Source organism: Phaseolus vulgaris, chromosome 2 (assembly GCF_051622355.1).
Source record: "Phaseolus vulgaris cultivar YP4 chromosome 2, ASM5162235v1, whole genome shotgun sequence".
Lineage (NCBI taxonomy): Eukaryota > Viridiplantae > Streptophyta > Magnoliopsida > Fabales > Fabaceae > Phaseolus > Phaseolus vulgaris.
Genome location: NC_143499.1, coordinates 31,930,554 through 31,945,483, shown reverse-complemented (window position 1 = coordinate 31,945,483; position 14,930 = coordinate 31,930,554). Strand labels below are relative to the sequence as shown.

The 14,930-nt window shown below is 32.4% G+C and overlaps 1 protein-coding gene across 1 annotated transcript; it reads right to left on the bottom strand.

The window, feature by feature from the left end:
* Positions 1–511: 511 nt before the first annotated feature.
* CYP97B3 (cytochrome P450, family 97, subfamily B, polypeptide 3) lies at positions 512–8,943 on the bottom strand. The gene is made up of 14 exons (XM_068613270.2): positions 8,694–8,943; positions 8,020–8,200; positions 7,618–7,725; positions 6,599–6,683; positions 5,514–5,752; positions 4,961–5,134; positions 4,791–4,838; positions 4,616–4,675; positions 4,375–4,461; positions 4,162–4,250; positions 3,693–3,784; positions 1,729–1,790; positions 998–1,147; positions 512–914 (listed from the first exon to the last, which is right to left on the bottom strand). The coding sequence occupies exons 1-14, from the start codon at positions 8,822–8,824 to the stop codon at positions 690–692; spliced, it is 1,731 nt and encodes a 576-aa protein (XP_068469371.1). The 5' UTR covers positions 8,825–8,943; the 3' UTR covers positions 512–689.
* Positions 8,944–14,930: the final 5,987 nt, after the last annotated feature.

Here is a 14,930-nt window from a genome sequence, read left to right as displayed (position 1 = left end):
TATCAACGAGTTAAGAGATAAATGCAGAATACGAGAGGAAGTGTGTAAGATGAGGGTAGCAAGGCGATACAACTCGAAGGTAAAGCCACGAAGCTTCCAGAAAGGATATTCAGTTTGGCGCATACGCAGCGATGCCCGGAAGGATAGCGACAAGTTTTCAAGCAACTGAGAAGGTCCATTCCGCGTCACAGACACAGCGGTCGGGGGAGCGTATCGTTTAGAATATTTGTCAGGAAAATTTGTACTGACATACCTCGAAATACACTCCGTGATATCAGGAAGTCACTACACACGACCTGAGGACCACTACACACGTCTTGGTGAACTGATTATCTGGCCCACACAGGTGGAGGCCCAAGTCAACCTATAAGTAAGACTTCTGAAAGGTGAAAGGTGAAAAGAAAAATTCTGAATTACATAATCTAAAAGTTAATTATGAATCTGAATTTTTTTATAAATTATATAATCTGAAATATTAAGCAGGAAGAAGCCGTCTTAATATATACCTGTGTTTTTGCTATGTAAACACTCTTTCTTTTCTTTAAAATGCTTTCCGGAATACTCTCCAAACAAAATTTATTTTCCAGATAACTTATTTCCCTACAGAACAACTGAAATTGATGTGGAATTTCAGCTGTCCGAATTTCGATACATTATTCTGTATAAGAAAAATGTACACCATCAATATGTCAATGTAAATCAGATCTCTTCTTCAATTTACACCAGAGTCCATTTTTGGTGTGGATAGTGGCCCCAGTAACTAGTTCCACCGATTCAGGGGTGCCCTTCAGTTCCACGTCAAAATTCTGGAGCAGCATAGTCAACGCTACAGTGGACTCCATCAAAGCAAATTGGTCTCCAACACATTTTCGTGGTCCTCCACCAAAAGGCAAGAAGGCAAAATCCGATATAATCTGATCAGGTAGACATTTATTGTGAGTGAGTGTTGAGGAATAATGAGTCAACACAAAAAGAAAAAAAAGTAGCAGGAAGCAACCTCGTTCGGATACAAGGCTCCAGGACTTCGAGATGGATCAAAACCTGACCATCCTTCAATTTCTTCATTCTTGTTTTGCACAAGAAATCTCTCCGGTTCGAACTCATGAGGGCGGTCCCAAAAATATGGAGATCTGTGGAGATTATATACCTGGATAGAGGAATATTTAAACACCCATAAAAATATCAAGAGTTTAAACCTATGAAGTGAAATTCTGCAAAAACAAAAACCACAGACTGTTGCACTGAAGTATTAGTGGTAAAACCAAGTTATGATGAGTATTCTTGATTTATATTGCAGGAGAAAGGTAATGATATATTCACACTCCAAAGTTTTATGTTATAATCTCCGATACTATTATTTTAATATTTTTTTCATATTATTTAATTACAAATTTACCCTTTATTATTATGTATATTTATATATAAACTCATCACATTAAAATCAAAGCATCATTTTCGAGGAGGAAAATAGGTTACTCCGATATTAACAAAGTACTAATGGCATGTCTTGGATCCCGAAGGCGATGGCCCACCTACAGGATAGCCTATTTCCCCACGCAATAAAATTACAGAAAAAAAAACTCCTGGTTGTTAAGAAACTGCAAATTAAATGTTCCATTCTGATATTAAACAAAAGGGAAGCTGTCATGAACGTTGGGAAATTCTAGTCCTTAAATTCCATGCTATTGTTCAAAAAAGAAACAAGGAGCCACGTATGTTTGTACTCACAGAAATGAAGAGATCGGTCCCGGCAGGAATTGCATAACCATCTTTATCACCTTTGTGCCCTCCTGGAGGCGTGACAAAAGTTCATAGATACAACATCGCAAATGGAAACGACAAATAAAAATTAACTAATAAAACTAACTTGACAAGAAAGAACAGTCACATTAGTCTATTGTAGATCATACAATATCAGCTACTGAAAACACAGATTCCTAGTAAGTAATCATTTACAATAGTGCTTGAAGATGATGCATAAGATGTCTGTTTGACCTCCTTCATTGATTAAATATGTATATTTTTAAATCCAAATTAAGTTAAAGCATACAATTTAAAGAATTTAATTAGAATAAATTGCACTAAAAAGGTACTCTATCACCCAATTACAGGTTGTCATGTATGGTAAGATTATTGACTTTTCTAATAATTACTTTAAAGATGATTTCTAACTCTAAATATCTTTGGATTAACAGTACGTGGTAACGAAACTCTAATTTAAAACTATTTGACCTCAATCTAAGGAAATCATTCTGTTTGTATTCCTTTACCCATCTTTATCACTTTCTAACAAGTTTCATTGTCTAATTTGTTGAAACTCATAGGTTATCATTATTGACTTTTTCTAATAATTATTTTAAAAGTAATATCTAAGATGATTTATAATTTGTTGACAATCTAAATATCTTCACACTAACAATAGATGGTCATGAAACTCTAATTTAAAACTGTTAAATGAAACTAAATAGGTCTTGGCCCATCTCTTTGTATCTAAGACACTTACATATATAAATGCTCCTCTGTTGTAATAGATACACACAGAGACTATTATTTTTCTCTTCACCATATATGATATATCTCAACAAAAACTATTTGACCTCAGTCTAAGGAAACTCATTCTCTTTGTATTCCTTTACCCATCTTTACCAAGCTTCTTTTCCCAGTGTTGTCGATTCCTTTCACTCCAATTTTGGAAGTAACCCCTTTCATTCATTCATAAGGGAATCGTTATTTCAGTTTCTGATTCATAATCCATACAGATAGATCAACTTTGACAATCTGTTTTTGGAAGCTAAACCTCCTTCCAAGGAGGTAAAGGGATTTGTGTGAGAAGAAGCAAATATCAAGCCCCTTATTGCTAGCATTCAACTGCACAGTAGCTCTATAACAAATATCAAGCCCCTTATTGCATGTTAGTTTCTGTTAGGAGAACGTTGTATCTGTTTATCTAGCTTTCAACTGTTTCAATCCAGCTAAATGTTTGAGAGAAAAAGGGAAAGATTCTGTGGAATTGTGTTTTTGTGGCTAGAGTGTTGTCCCTTTGCAAGAGTGCAAGGCCATAAATTTATCCCTCCTTATCCTTTTGAGGAATATGCTTGTTTTGTTCTGTCTCCTTGTCCCATAAGCATAGGAAACTGATTAGCTTTTTCGAATTGATGCATTTTCTGTGCATTTTTTCTAAACCCATTTTCTGAGGATTTCTGAATTCTGATTGTTCAGCAATGGATTCTTTTTTACAAATTATTTTCTTTATCTCTGTATTTTGAAGTTGGAATTTATTCTATATTATGTTCTGTTATGCATGAGACTTCCAGTCTGTGTTGCCATGCTAACTGGGTGAAGTATATCAATTATGAAGTCCAAACCTTCAATCTTCATGACTAATATTCCCTAAACATTTTATAAGCACCTAATCACTTGGAAAACCGCACTAAAAAACTAACTATTAACTTAAGAAGGGAGAACCAAAAACTTAAATACTCCACTGAACATCTCATTCTACTCGATGTAGGATTCATGCACTCCATAATACCCAAGTTCCCATCTACATTCTATTATTTTCATACCGTGTATTGATGGTTGGGATTCTAAACACATGAACAAATTTAAAATTTTGGATACCGAGTGACAAAAACAATTAATGTAATTTGTTTCCATTCCATCTTTAGCAAGCAATCTGTAGTAATCAATACCTGGTAAAACGTCAGATTTGAGTGATCGTCTAATCAGCAAAGGTGGTTGGGGGTATAACCGGAGAGCCTCCACGATAATCAATCTAATATACCTGAAAGCATACAATGTACTTAACAAACTATTTTACTCTTGTTGCTTAGTTGGTGCAGTAGAATGTGATATTCCCCCAAAGCACCCTACAGTCAACTCTGATATTCATTGCAAACCTTGCCTTGCAAGAAAGCTGATTGATTATAAAGCTCACATCATGGGAAAATAATTGAAAGTAACTACTTGTAATACTTGTCTTTCATGTAGATGTGGCATATTTTGCTCCCTTTTCGCTAGACAATAAAATTATTGCTAATTTGTTATAACTTCAGTTGTAGCTACTTTTTTATGGCAGTAAAATTAGACATTTCTGAAGTAAATAAAGGTCATCAAACAGGTTCCAGTGAATATAAAGGTAAATATGAAATGGGAACCTACTGCAAATTTTTAAGTGATTCAAAAGTTGGCTTCTCTGCACCCAGCACCGAATCTACCTCTGCTTGAGCCTTCTTCATTTTGCTAGGATTCTGTAGTAAGGAAATTGGTAAAACATTAAGATGGTGTTGCACTAACAGAAATGTCTAAAATAAGGTCATGACAACCAACAATGAAAGTTATCATGGTACATTCAAGTACATTAGACAAACATACTTGAGCTAGGAGGAAAACTGCCCACGTAAGAACTGCAGCCGTTGTTTCATGACCAGCAACAAGCATTGTCATTAAATCATCCCTCAACTGTCAAGACACAGAAAGAGTAAGCACAGCCTACTTTGAACAGTACCTGAAATGAAACATATTGTCTACACAGCAGCTTTGCTGCTTATCCAAAGCAACCAAATTTTAGCCAGGATGGCTTTTTGTAAGCATGTTGGGTTAGGATTAGATATACCTGACGATCATCAACATCAGCTCCCCGCATATCAACCAAGAAACGCAAAAGACTTGCATCCTGAAAACTCCTATCTTAATAAACTCGGTGGTATTTACAGAACTCCATGTTTTCGGGTAAGTACTCTGATAGTTTAACATTAGCAATTAGCATTAATCCATCAAGATAAACACACCTTCAAATTTAAGTAATCTCTCTGCTGCAATTTCTCAACATCTGTTTCCTGCAAATAGAGTGATTTCAAGACCATGTCATGTACAGTCAACATAGTGTGGCAGTCTAACAAAGAGACTGATTCCTGCAATCAATCATAATATTCAATCATGAAATTAGCCTATCACTAACCTGTCTGCTTTCTTTTGCATTTGCAATAAGTTCGTCCAGACAAGTATTGATGACCTTTAGGTCAGCGTGAAACTTTCTTTGCCTCGGGACTATCCACCTCGCCAATGGAATTTTCCAGTATGGAATGTAGAAAGTGGATCTGTGTTCAGCTTCAAAAAGAGTGCCGTAGACTGCCTATAAAAGACTTAAAAGCAGAGAGTATGTTAGCTCTCCTAACCAATGGTAAGATAAACAAATAAAAAATTATGGTCTTGAAACCATATTCCAATGAGAACTAAAATTGTGACTTGCATTTCATGACAAACTATGAATAAATAAACAAGCAGTTTATTACTGGCAAGATGAGAAGCTTTGAAGAAATGTAAGGTGTGTTGTCTACTTCTATTAATGATGATAAGACCTATTACTTTTTACCCACACAAATCTCTCAACACGTGACATACAAGAGATTGAATTTCAATAAATAAGTTAACTACATCGGTAGCTAAACACTTTCATTTACAATCAATCCAACATCTCTGTATACTTGAAATGCAAAACCTTTCAGACAAACCTTAATAACAGGAGATTCTTTGGTGACAGAACCAAAGTCATAGTTGAACACACCAAGACCAATAATATCAAGAGCCAAACTAGAAAACTCTGCCTCAAGATCCAATTCAATTGACTTAGGTCCATCATAACCCTCTCCTTCAAGAAGTTTATTAACCTTCAATATTGTTCTTTCTGAACAAGCTGTGAATAGTTTGACCATAGCTTGCAAGTATGAGTTGTGGAAAGCCGGAGCAATGACTGCATATTTTAGAAATACAAAGTTAAGGAAAAAATAATATTAGGTTAATTCATAAAATCCTGACATTATTACCACAGGAAAGACAACCTATAGAAACCACTGATGATTTAAAAGTTCTTCATACTCATAAGTTGTAACTTGTAACTGACTTCTGGTATTAATTCGTAATTACTGCAGTTCATAAAAATTGGAATGATGAACTCCATTCATTGATTTGACAATGATATTTGACGACACATTTGGGAGAACATTTAGTTATTGAAAGATGACTGTTTGAGGTTCTTCATCAGCTCTAATGAGAAAACACTTCAAGACATTATCATAAAGGATATTTTCTAGGACAATAAGAAGAGCTATTTGTCAATAGTGATGTCAAAGTACCTAGCAAGCTCAAAGAAAGTTTTATCACGCTATACATCCAATTATACTCCATAGTGTGAATGTTGGACATTAAAGAAACAAGAGAAAATAGAGGATAACCCAAAACCCTAAACCAAAGATACAAAAATAAAATGAAAGAGAATACATCAGCTCAAACAAGAATCTAAATCTCTTTGCAAATCTATCATTTGAAAAGTCCAAGAGTAGAAAGCAAGAAACCCATAAAGAGGCAACAAAAACAAGCCTGTCTCATAAAATATGCGCTGGAATTGCTCTCAAAGACTAATAAACCTCAGTGAAAAGAACCCAGTGTAGAAGCCCCTTTTAGTTTTTATACCTTCTATATCCTAAATCTTCATGAACAGAGAAAAAGACTTGTAAATTGTACAAAGGATCAGATCAGATGCAGAGTCAAGGACATAAAAAGGGTGGAAAATGAAAAATATTAAATACAGTTTGTACACCTCTTCTCCTTTGCTTCCAAGTATCAAGGTCTGCTGGTATGAGTCCTTTGCCCATTATTGGTTCTAGGATATCAGCAAGTACTCCCTAGTTTTTTAATTAGCAAGCAGATGTGGAAATTAGAGACATTTTGAAGATGAAATTAAAGTCAAATAAAATATAGACACTATTCAATGAAAAAAAGCACGTAGATTTTCCAGGAAACCAACATATCCAAGCTTACAATCTAAGGGCAGAACATGTTTTACATTTAGCTACATTTTAATGGGTAGCCCACTGGTCACACAATACTTCACAAAAGTTTACATTTACTTTAACAGGATTTACCAGTTACAATATTAATGATAAAAATCCTTTTCCAACATGATTGCGTTTATTTATTTTATTCTTTTAAAAAATAATGTATCAGCTTCCACTGTTACAAGGCTCCTCAACCTAAGGACCATGTGAACTTACCTATAAAGTTCAGAAGCATGTTATTTGCATAAAAGTAATGAAGGCTAAGCAGGGGTAGAGTTAATTAGCGTGAAAAGTACAGAAGCTTAGTTTCGCTTTCATAAAACTAATGATGGGTAAGCAGGGGAGGAGTTAATTAGCCTGTTAACTTTAGATGTCACTTTCATAAAACTGATGAGGGATAAGCAGGGGAGGAGTTAATTAGCCTGTTAATTTCAGAAGCTTAATGTCATTTTCACCAAACTATGAGTGGTCAGCATGAAGGTTATCAGTTAGAAAGAGGGTAGCGGGTAGAAGGAAGCTGGTTCAAGGATAAAGAGTCGTGGTTTTGTTGCAGGAAACTGCAGTTGAAAACTCAAGATTATTTCATTTCAGTTATTAGAATTGCCAAAATAACATTTGGTCCTTTTCAGGTTCAAACTTCATGAGTAAAGATCCACAGAGGAATATTTCGCTAGTATGAAGTTCACACTTTTAAATTTAAAAGGATGTCACAGACAAACAATCTCTCTGAAAATGGACCGAACCAAGTGTAACAAAATTCAAGTGAGAGCTGAGACCATACCTTGTCATAAGAAAATGCATTTTCTCGCAGAATATGTCTAGCAATTATGGGATCTGATACAACCACAAATGCTTTTGGTCCAAAGGCAAGTTTATACACTCCGCCATGCTGTGCCAGGTTCAAAATAATATCCTCAGAAGATAATTAAAATATGATTGACTGAGTAAAGTAAACTATGATGGAAAGAGTAAACAAAACAATTTGAGCCATTTTATCAGCAAACTATATATCCTCATGCATAACTATAATTATAGTGCGTTGAAGTAAAAACACCAACACCTAAAAGTCAAAAATTGAAATAAATACATATAAAGATGAGAACAAAAAAGATAAGCCCAAATACATATACAACTTGTGTAAAGTAGGACATGAGAAATTCATGATTGATAAAAGAGTAAGTACCTCCAAGAACCAATCATATAGTGAGAAAAAGAGAGGTCTATTAAACAGATCTGATACTGCCCCTTCAGCTATGGGCATAGACCCTATACTTCCACCACTTAACAAGTCTGTAAGGAGGTTACTTGCATTGTCCAGAATATTTCTACTTGATTTCTTCTTATCGGTGTTAATCGATTGGCATCTACATTCAACAGAAACATGGCTTATACACAGATTAACAAATGTTATGCACCTACCAAGCTCTGAACATAAAATTAACACTAAATAAAAAATTAAAAAATTAGAAGTTTCACAGTTTAAACTTCCAAGCACAACTAGACATGCTAGTTTCACATTCATTGTTTAGTTGAACAAAAGGAATCCGAAACAACTCATTGACAGCTTACAGAAATTGTAGTCAATATACGAGCTAGGATAAGAGTATCTATCTACACGAGATTCACTTTACTCGAAAATTAGTTAAACATGTGTTGGAGTTCACGTTGGCGTGTAGGCAACAGTTGAAAAAATTATCCATGGCCTTGACTTGAATAAAAGTAATCAACTAGTATAATTATATATGTTTTGATTTAACAAGAAAAGGAGGTTAAAGCGTGCATGCATGTATGAGCAATTGGAGATGAAAAATGAGTGAAGAAAGAGGAATGGAGTAGGAGTTTTAGCTGCAGAAGAACCTGATTGAAGAAATTTGTTGAGGGTGAGGAGTGCGAAAATGAAGAGAGGGAGGGAAATGAGAGAATGGCTTAAACCGAGAAGGAAACTTGGCGTCGGTGACGGTGGAGAGAGCTGGGGTGGTGGCGCTCATGGCGGAGCGTTGTATGGTGCGACGGTCTGAATTGAACCGTGAATGGCGTCCGCACTATCCAATATAAACAAAAATCTCAATGGAAGTTAATATTAAAAAATCTGTTATAGTTTATCGATAATGATCGAAAATGACACATAGTATATAATTAATTTGAGAAATGATTTGGAATCATTTATTCTTACTTCAAAACTAATAACTCACTCTTCAGTAATTTTAATTATAATTAAGATAAACTTTAAATCTCATATATTAAGAATTAAATTTAAGTCTAACTCATTTATGTAGTATAAAATATAAAATGTTATTATTTTTAATTTGGAACAAAATCAGGTATTTTAACCTATTTTTATAATATTTTTTATTTGAGAATTTAGTTTTAATGTACAATTTTAGTTTATAAAAATTTAATTTTTAAATTAAGTAATTTTTGGATGGCTGATACATACATTATCTGATTTCTGACGGAAGATGATAAGGTATAATTAATAATGATATTAATGATTTATTTGCATGAGTTATTAGTAGTAATATTTCATAATAAATTTTATCATTTATTATCATTGAATATACAATAAATAAATTATTGTTGGAAAAAAAATTTTATTTTATTTTGAAAATATTAAATATGTTATTAAATTTTTAAAGGAACTATCATTAAGAACATAAATGGATTTAAACCGTAATTAATATATTAATTTAATTATATTTATATTAATTAATTCCTTTATTTAGAATTAGCGGGAAAGTGGAATTTAGTGTTTGTGTGGGGTAAATTTCCTATCTAGCACCATTTAGACTTTTATTTCCCTAACTAGCACCATTTTGTTTTTATTTCCCTATCTAGCACCCTTTTGTTTTTATTTCCCTATCTAGCACCCTTTTATTTTTTATTTCCCTATCTAGCACCATTTCAAAAATAAATAAATAAATAATAATTTATTTATTTTTTGATAATTTTAATTTTGAATGCATTAAAAAATAAATATTTTTAATGTTTAAAATAGTTAGAAATATAATTAATGAATAAAGAAATGAGTTTTTATAAAATAAAATAAATAAAAAATTAAAATATTTAGTTTAAAATTATTTTTTTAAGAATGAAGAAAATAAAAAATTAAACCATACAACAACATAAAAGTTGAATTTATAAACATAAATTACTATTTATTTTTATTATTATTGATGATGTAATCATGTTAATTTCAAGTAAAAAATACATGACATAATTACAAAAAAACCAAAGTCAATTAGTATTAATTAATAGTGGATACACAAGTAATATTGAAGTGTCTATTCTAAATGCAAAATCCTAAAAAAAAAACTAATGCAAATGTTACACGTAATGCTTAAAAATGAGAAGCAAAAGATGAAAAAAAAAAAAGTCTAGAAAATAAAAACAGCAACAATAAAAAAAAGAATGGTAGAAAAAAATAATAACTAAAAACATAAAAGATATAAAATAAAGGCAAAACAAATTAAGATAAAGATAAAAGATATAAAAATAAATCAAAATAAGATAAATATAAGAGATATAAGACGATACTAAATAAGTATATATTGATCATAAAAATGAAAATAAATGAAAGATGATAATTCATTTAATATTTTCTTCAATGGTACATTAAATAGTTTGTGCGAAATGAAACATAATTAATGACGCACAATCCAGTAATGTTAGGACATATTCTTTATGTGTGTCTTGGTGTTTGAATATGAACATTTTTTTTCCGATCATGTTATTCTTTTATGTCCATATCAGTCCTTATTTAACTTTATTTTTTTATAATTATGTCCTGTATTTTTAACTTGAAATTAACATAATTACATCATCAATAATAATAAAAATAAATACTAATTTATGTTTATATATTCAACTTTTATGTTGTTGTAGAGTTTAATTTTTTATCTTATTCATTCTTAAAAAAATAATTTTAAACTAAACATTTTAAATTTATTACTTTTTTATTTTGTAAAAACACATTTCTTTATTCATTAATTATATTTCTAACTATTTTATACATTAAAAATATTTATTTTTTAATGCATTCAAAATTAAAATTATCAAAAAATAAATAAATATTCTTTTTTAATTTATTTTTGAAATGGTGCTAGATAGGGAAATAAAAAATAAAAAGGTGCTAGATAGGAAAATAAAAACAAAAGAGTGCTAGATAGGGAAATAAAAACAAAAGGGTGCTAGTTAGGGAAATAAAAGTGTAAATGGTGTTAGATAGAGAATTTACCCGTTTGTGTGCGTCTATATTTAAAAAAAACAATATTAATAATATTGGTTATATATATAAATATAAAAAAAAAACTAGATAATAGCATGTGTGATTATTTTATTTTTATTTTAAAATATAATTAAAGATAAAATAAAAATATGAAATATTTACTTAAATGTAATTATAGATAAACTTTTGTATTTTTTATTCGTAGGGAAAGAATATGATGACTGGTAAAGTGTTAGTTATGGAAACTCTCAGTGCAGTATGACTGAGATGATGAGTGAACCATTACAGTTATTTTGCTTGGCCAGATAATATTTTATTGCAAAATGTTATTTTAGTAGCATAAACATTGACACGATATAAATTGATATAAATATGGACATGAAAATAGATATAAAAATATGTATAATTATTAAAATGTAGGATATGGAAATATATAAATATATATATTATATAATTATAAATTATACAAATTAATAATAAAGATTTATATGTTTAAATATGTTTCAGTTTTTTTTTTAAAAAAGATTTGTTTTTTATTTTTATAATCATAATAAATATTTATATTGTGGGTTATGACTCACCTTTACCGTTATCTTGGCACAATTGGGAGGTTACTTACCGTTGACAATTAATTGTTATTAAAGGAAGGTTAATTATCATTAACTGTATTTATTATTGTTGTCTCCTAGAACCACTGTATATAGTGGCTTCCTTAAGCAATGTAACACACAACAAACAACAACAACACACACTTGTTTCCTCTCTCTTTTCCTATACTCTCTATTTCTACTCTTGGGTGCAAGTGTTTAACCCATATAGAGAAAATTTGTTTTGGGGCTATTTATCATTAGCCTGAGAGGAATTCATTGTACTCCCAGTACCATTATAGTGGAAGTTTTGCCTCTCTCGTCGGTGGTTTTTTACCTCTATTTAAAGGGGTTTTCCACCTAAAAATTCTAGTATCATTCTAACTTTACTTGTTACTTTAATTTCTCATAATCTTTGGTAGAAATTATCACGCTTCCGCACACGATATCCCTACAAATTGGCATCAGAGCTTTTCGATAATTCAACCAGGATCTGTTGTTCAATAATGTCAAAATTGGATATTGAGAAATTTGATGGTAAAATCAGCTTTGCTATCTGGCGAGTCCAGATGCTAGCCGTTCTCACCCAGAATGGTTTAAAGAAAGTCCTGACAGGTAAAATGATGAGACCAACCACTATGACGGAGGAGCAATGGGATGAAAAGGCATAGTATGCAATCCAGTTATGCTTGTCCCGTGAGGTATTGCGTGAGGTCATCAACGAGAAAACTACAACAGGTATATGGAGTAAATTGGAGTCTCTATACATGACCAAAAGTCTTGCAAGCAAACTCCGGTTAAAGGAGCGACTCTTTACACTCCGAATGTCCGAAGGTACTCCCATCCAATCTCACCTTGATGAATTTAATTCCATCATAATTGATTTGGAAAATTTGGATGTTAAAATTGATGATGAGGGTAAAGCCGTTCTACTTATTATTTCTCTACCACCCTCGCATCGACAATTCAAAGAAATTATGTTATACGGTAATTATCTTACCTTAAGCTTTGATGATGTCAAGACTAATTTACTAGCCAAAGAAAAATTTGATACTCAAATTCATTCTGAAAGTTCTGGTGAAGGATTAGTAGTTAGAGGGAGAAACCAAGAGAAAGGTAGGAACACTAAACATAAATCTAGGTCAAAATCTAGAGGTAAGAACTCCAAATATTGTCGTTATTGCAAGAAAAAGGGACACGAGATCTCTGAATGTTATAAATTGAAAAATAAGCAAGATAGAGAAGATAAGGGAAATGGTAAACAACCAGAAAAATTTGCCGAAGCTAGTATTGTTGAAACTGAATCTGATGGGGATTGTTTTGTAGCTTCCAACACTGAACAAAGGTCTAAAAATGAATGGATTCTTGATTCTGGTTGTACTTTTCACATGTCTTACAATAGAGATTGGTTTACCACATATGAACCAGTTTATAATGGTCTTGTTTTGATGGGAAACGATGCTCAATGCAAAGTTGTTGGTGAAGGAACAATCAAAATCAAGACACATGATGGAATTGTTAGAACTTTAACATTTGTAAGGTCAGCTCTATCTCATATTAGTAATTATGTTTCTGATATGGCAATAAATAATTGTAATCGTTTGTTCTGGTTAAAACATGGTAGTCTAGAAACGATTCGAGTATGGGAATTGGGTAAACAGTTAGGGGCTACATGTGGGGTTGAAGGAAATGTCAGGGTTAGCCTAGAAGAATTAGAAAAAAGGGACAGGAGTATGAAAATCCAAAGGGAGGTGAGGGAGGTTACGGGTTATCTATGAAAATTCTTACGTTAAATGTGAGAGGGTTTGGGAGTCCTGTGAAATGGAGGTATATCAAGGATTTGATCAGAAAGGAAGATGTTAGAATGTTGTGCTTGCAAGAAGTAAGATTGTCATTTTTTAGTTTAAATAATTGTTGTAAGTTATGGGGAGATAATGACATTGATTATTTTTATAGCAATCCAACTAACGGGTCAGGGGGTATTCTTACGATTTGGCATAAAAAGTTTTTTCAATGTTCCAATCATATCATCAACAAGAGGTTCATAGTGTTCTCGGGTTTCTTTAAGGAGAAAAATATTCTTGTGGTTATTGTAAACGTATATTCTTCCTGCAATCTGCAAGAGAAAATACAAATGTGGGCTGACTTATTAGAGATTAGGCAAGGGGAACCGTGTAACTCTTGGTGCATTTTGGGGGATTTCAACTCTATAAGGAATGAAAGGGAGCATAGGGGGATAAATAGCTCTAATGGTAATGGTTACAAGAAAGAATTACAAGAGTTTAATAGTTTCATTGATAATATGGAGTTGGTGGATATACCCAGTATTGGAAGAAAATATACTTGGTATAGACCTAATGGTAAAGCTAAGAGTAGGCTTGATAGATTTTTAATTTCCTTTGAATGGTTGCAACATTGGCCAAGAAGTAAACAATATGTTTTAGATAGACAAATATCTGACCACTGTGCTTTAGTGCTAAAATCAAATGTGGTGGATTGGGGTCCAAAACCTTTCAGGTTTCTTGACATATGGCAAGAGGATAAGGAGTTTGAAAATTTTATTAAAAGTAAATGGGATAGTTATTTGGTACAAGGCAATGAAATCATTGTGTTAAAAGAGAAATTGAAGATGTTAAAGAGTGATATGAAAGGATGGAATAAAGATGTATTCGGGCATGTTGACAAAATCAAACTCTAAATCTTGAGGAAAATACAAGAGTTAGATATAAGAGATGATGTAGATGGCTTGGACGAAAACAAGATGAGGGAAAGAAGAGAACTTTTGAGCCAACTACAGGACATAAATGAGAGGAACGAATCCTTATTACAACAAAAGTCAAGAGCATTATGGATCAAGGTGGATTCAAACTCAAAAAATTTCCATGCTTCCATCAAATGGAGGAGGATGAGAAATGAGATAAAAGGAGCACACTGTAATCTCTCTGGTATTTGGGTGGAAGAACCAAATAGGGTAAAGGAGGTGGTCAAGGAGTTTTACAAGAATAAGATGTCGGCCATCGAAGATATTGGAGTTAGGTTGGACAATGTGGAATTTAAGAAGATTTCTGAATCTGATAATAGACTCTTGACTGACCCGTTCGAGGAAAAGGAAATAAAAGAAGCCATTTGGAATTGTGATAGTCATAAAAGCCCTGGACCTGACGGAGTAACTTTTAGTTTTATTAAAAATAACTGGTGTCTACTAGAAAAGGATGTGTTGGGAGTAGTAAAATTCTTTCACAAAGAGGGGAAGATCCCGAAAGGCTGTAATGCCTCATTCTT

Coding starts and splice junctions, on each gene's coding strand:
- CYP97B3 (XM_068613270.2), bottom strand. CDS start 8,824: ATGAGCGCCACCACCCCAGCTCTCTCCACCGTCACCGACGCCAAGTTT. Junction 4,251..4,374: donor CAGTTTTCCTCCTAGCTCAA/GTATGTTTGTCT, acceptor TCCTTACTACAG/AATCCTAGCAAAATGAAGAA. Junction 915..997: donor GAGCCTTGTATCCGAACGAG/GTTGCTTCCTGC, acceptor CTACCTGATCAG/ATTATATCGGATTTTGCCTT.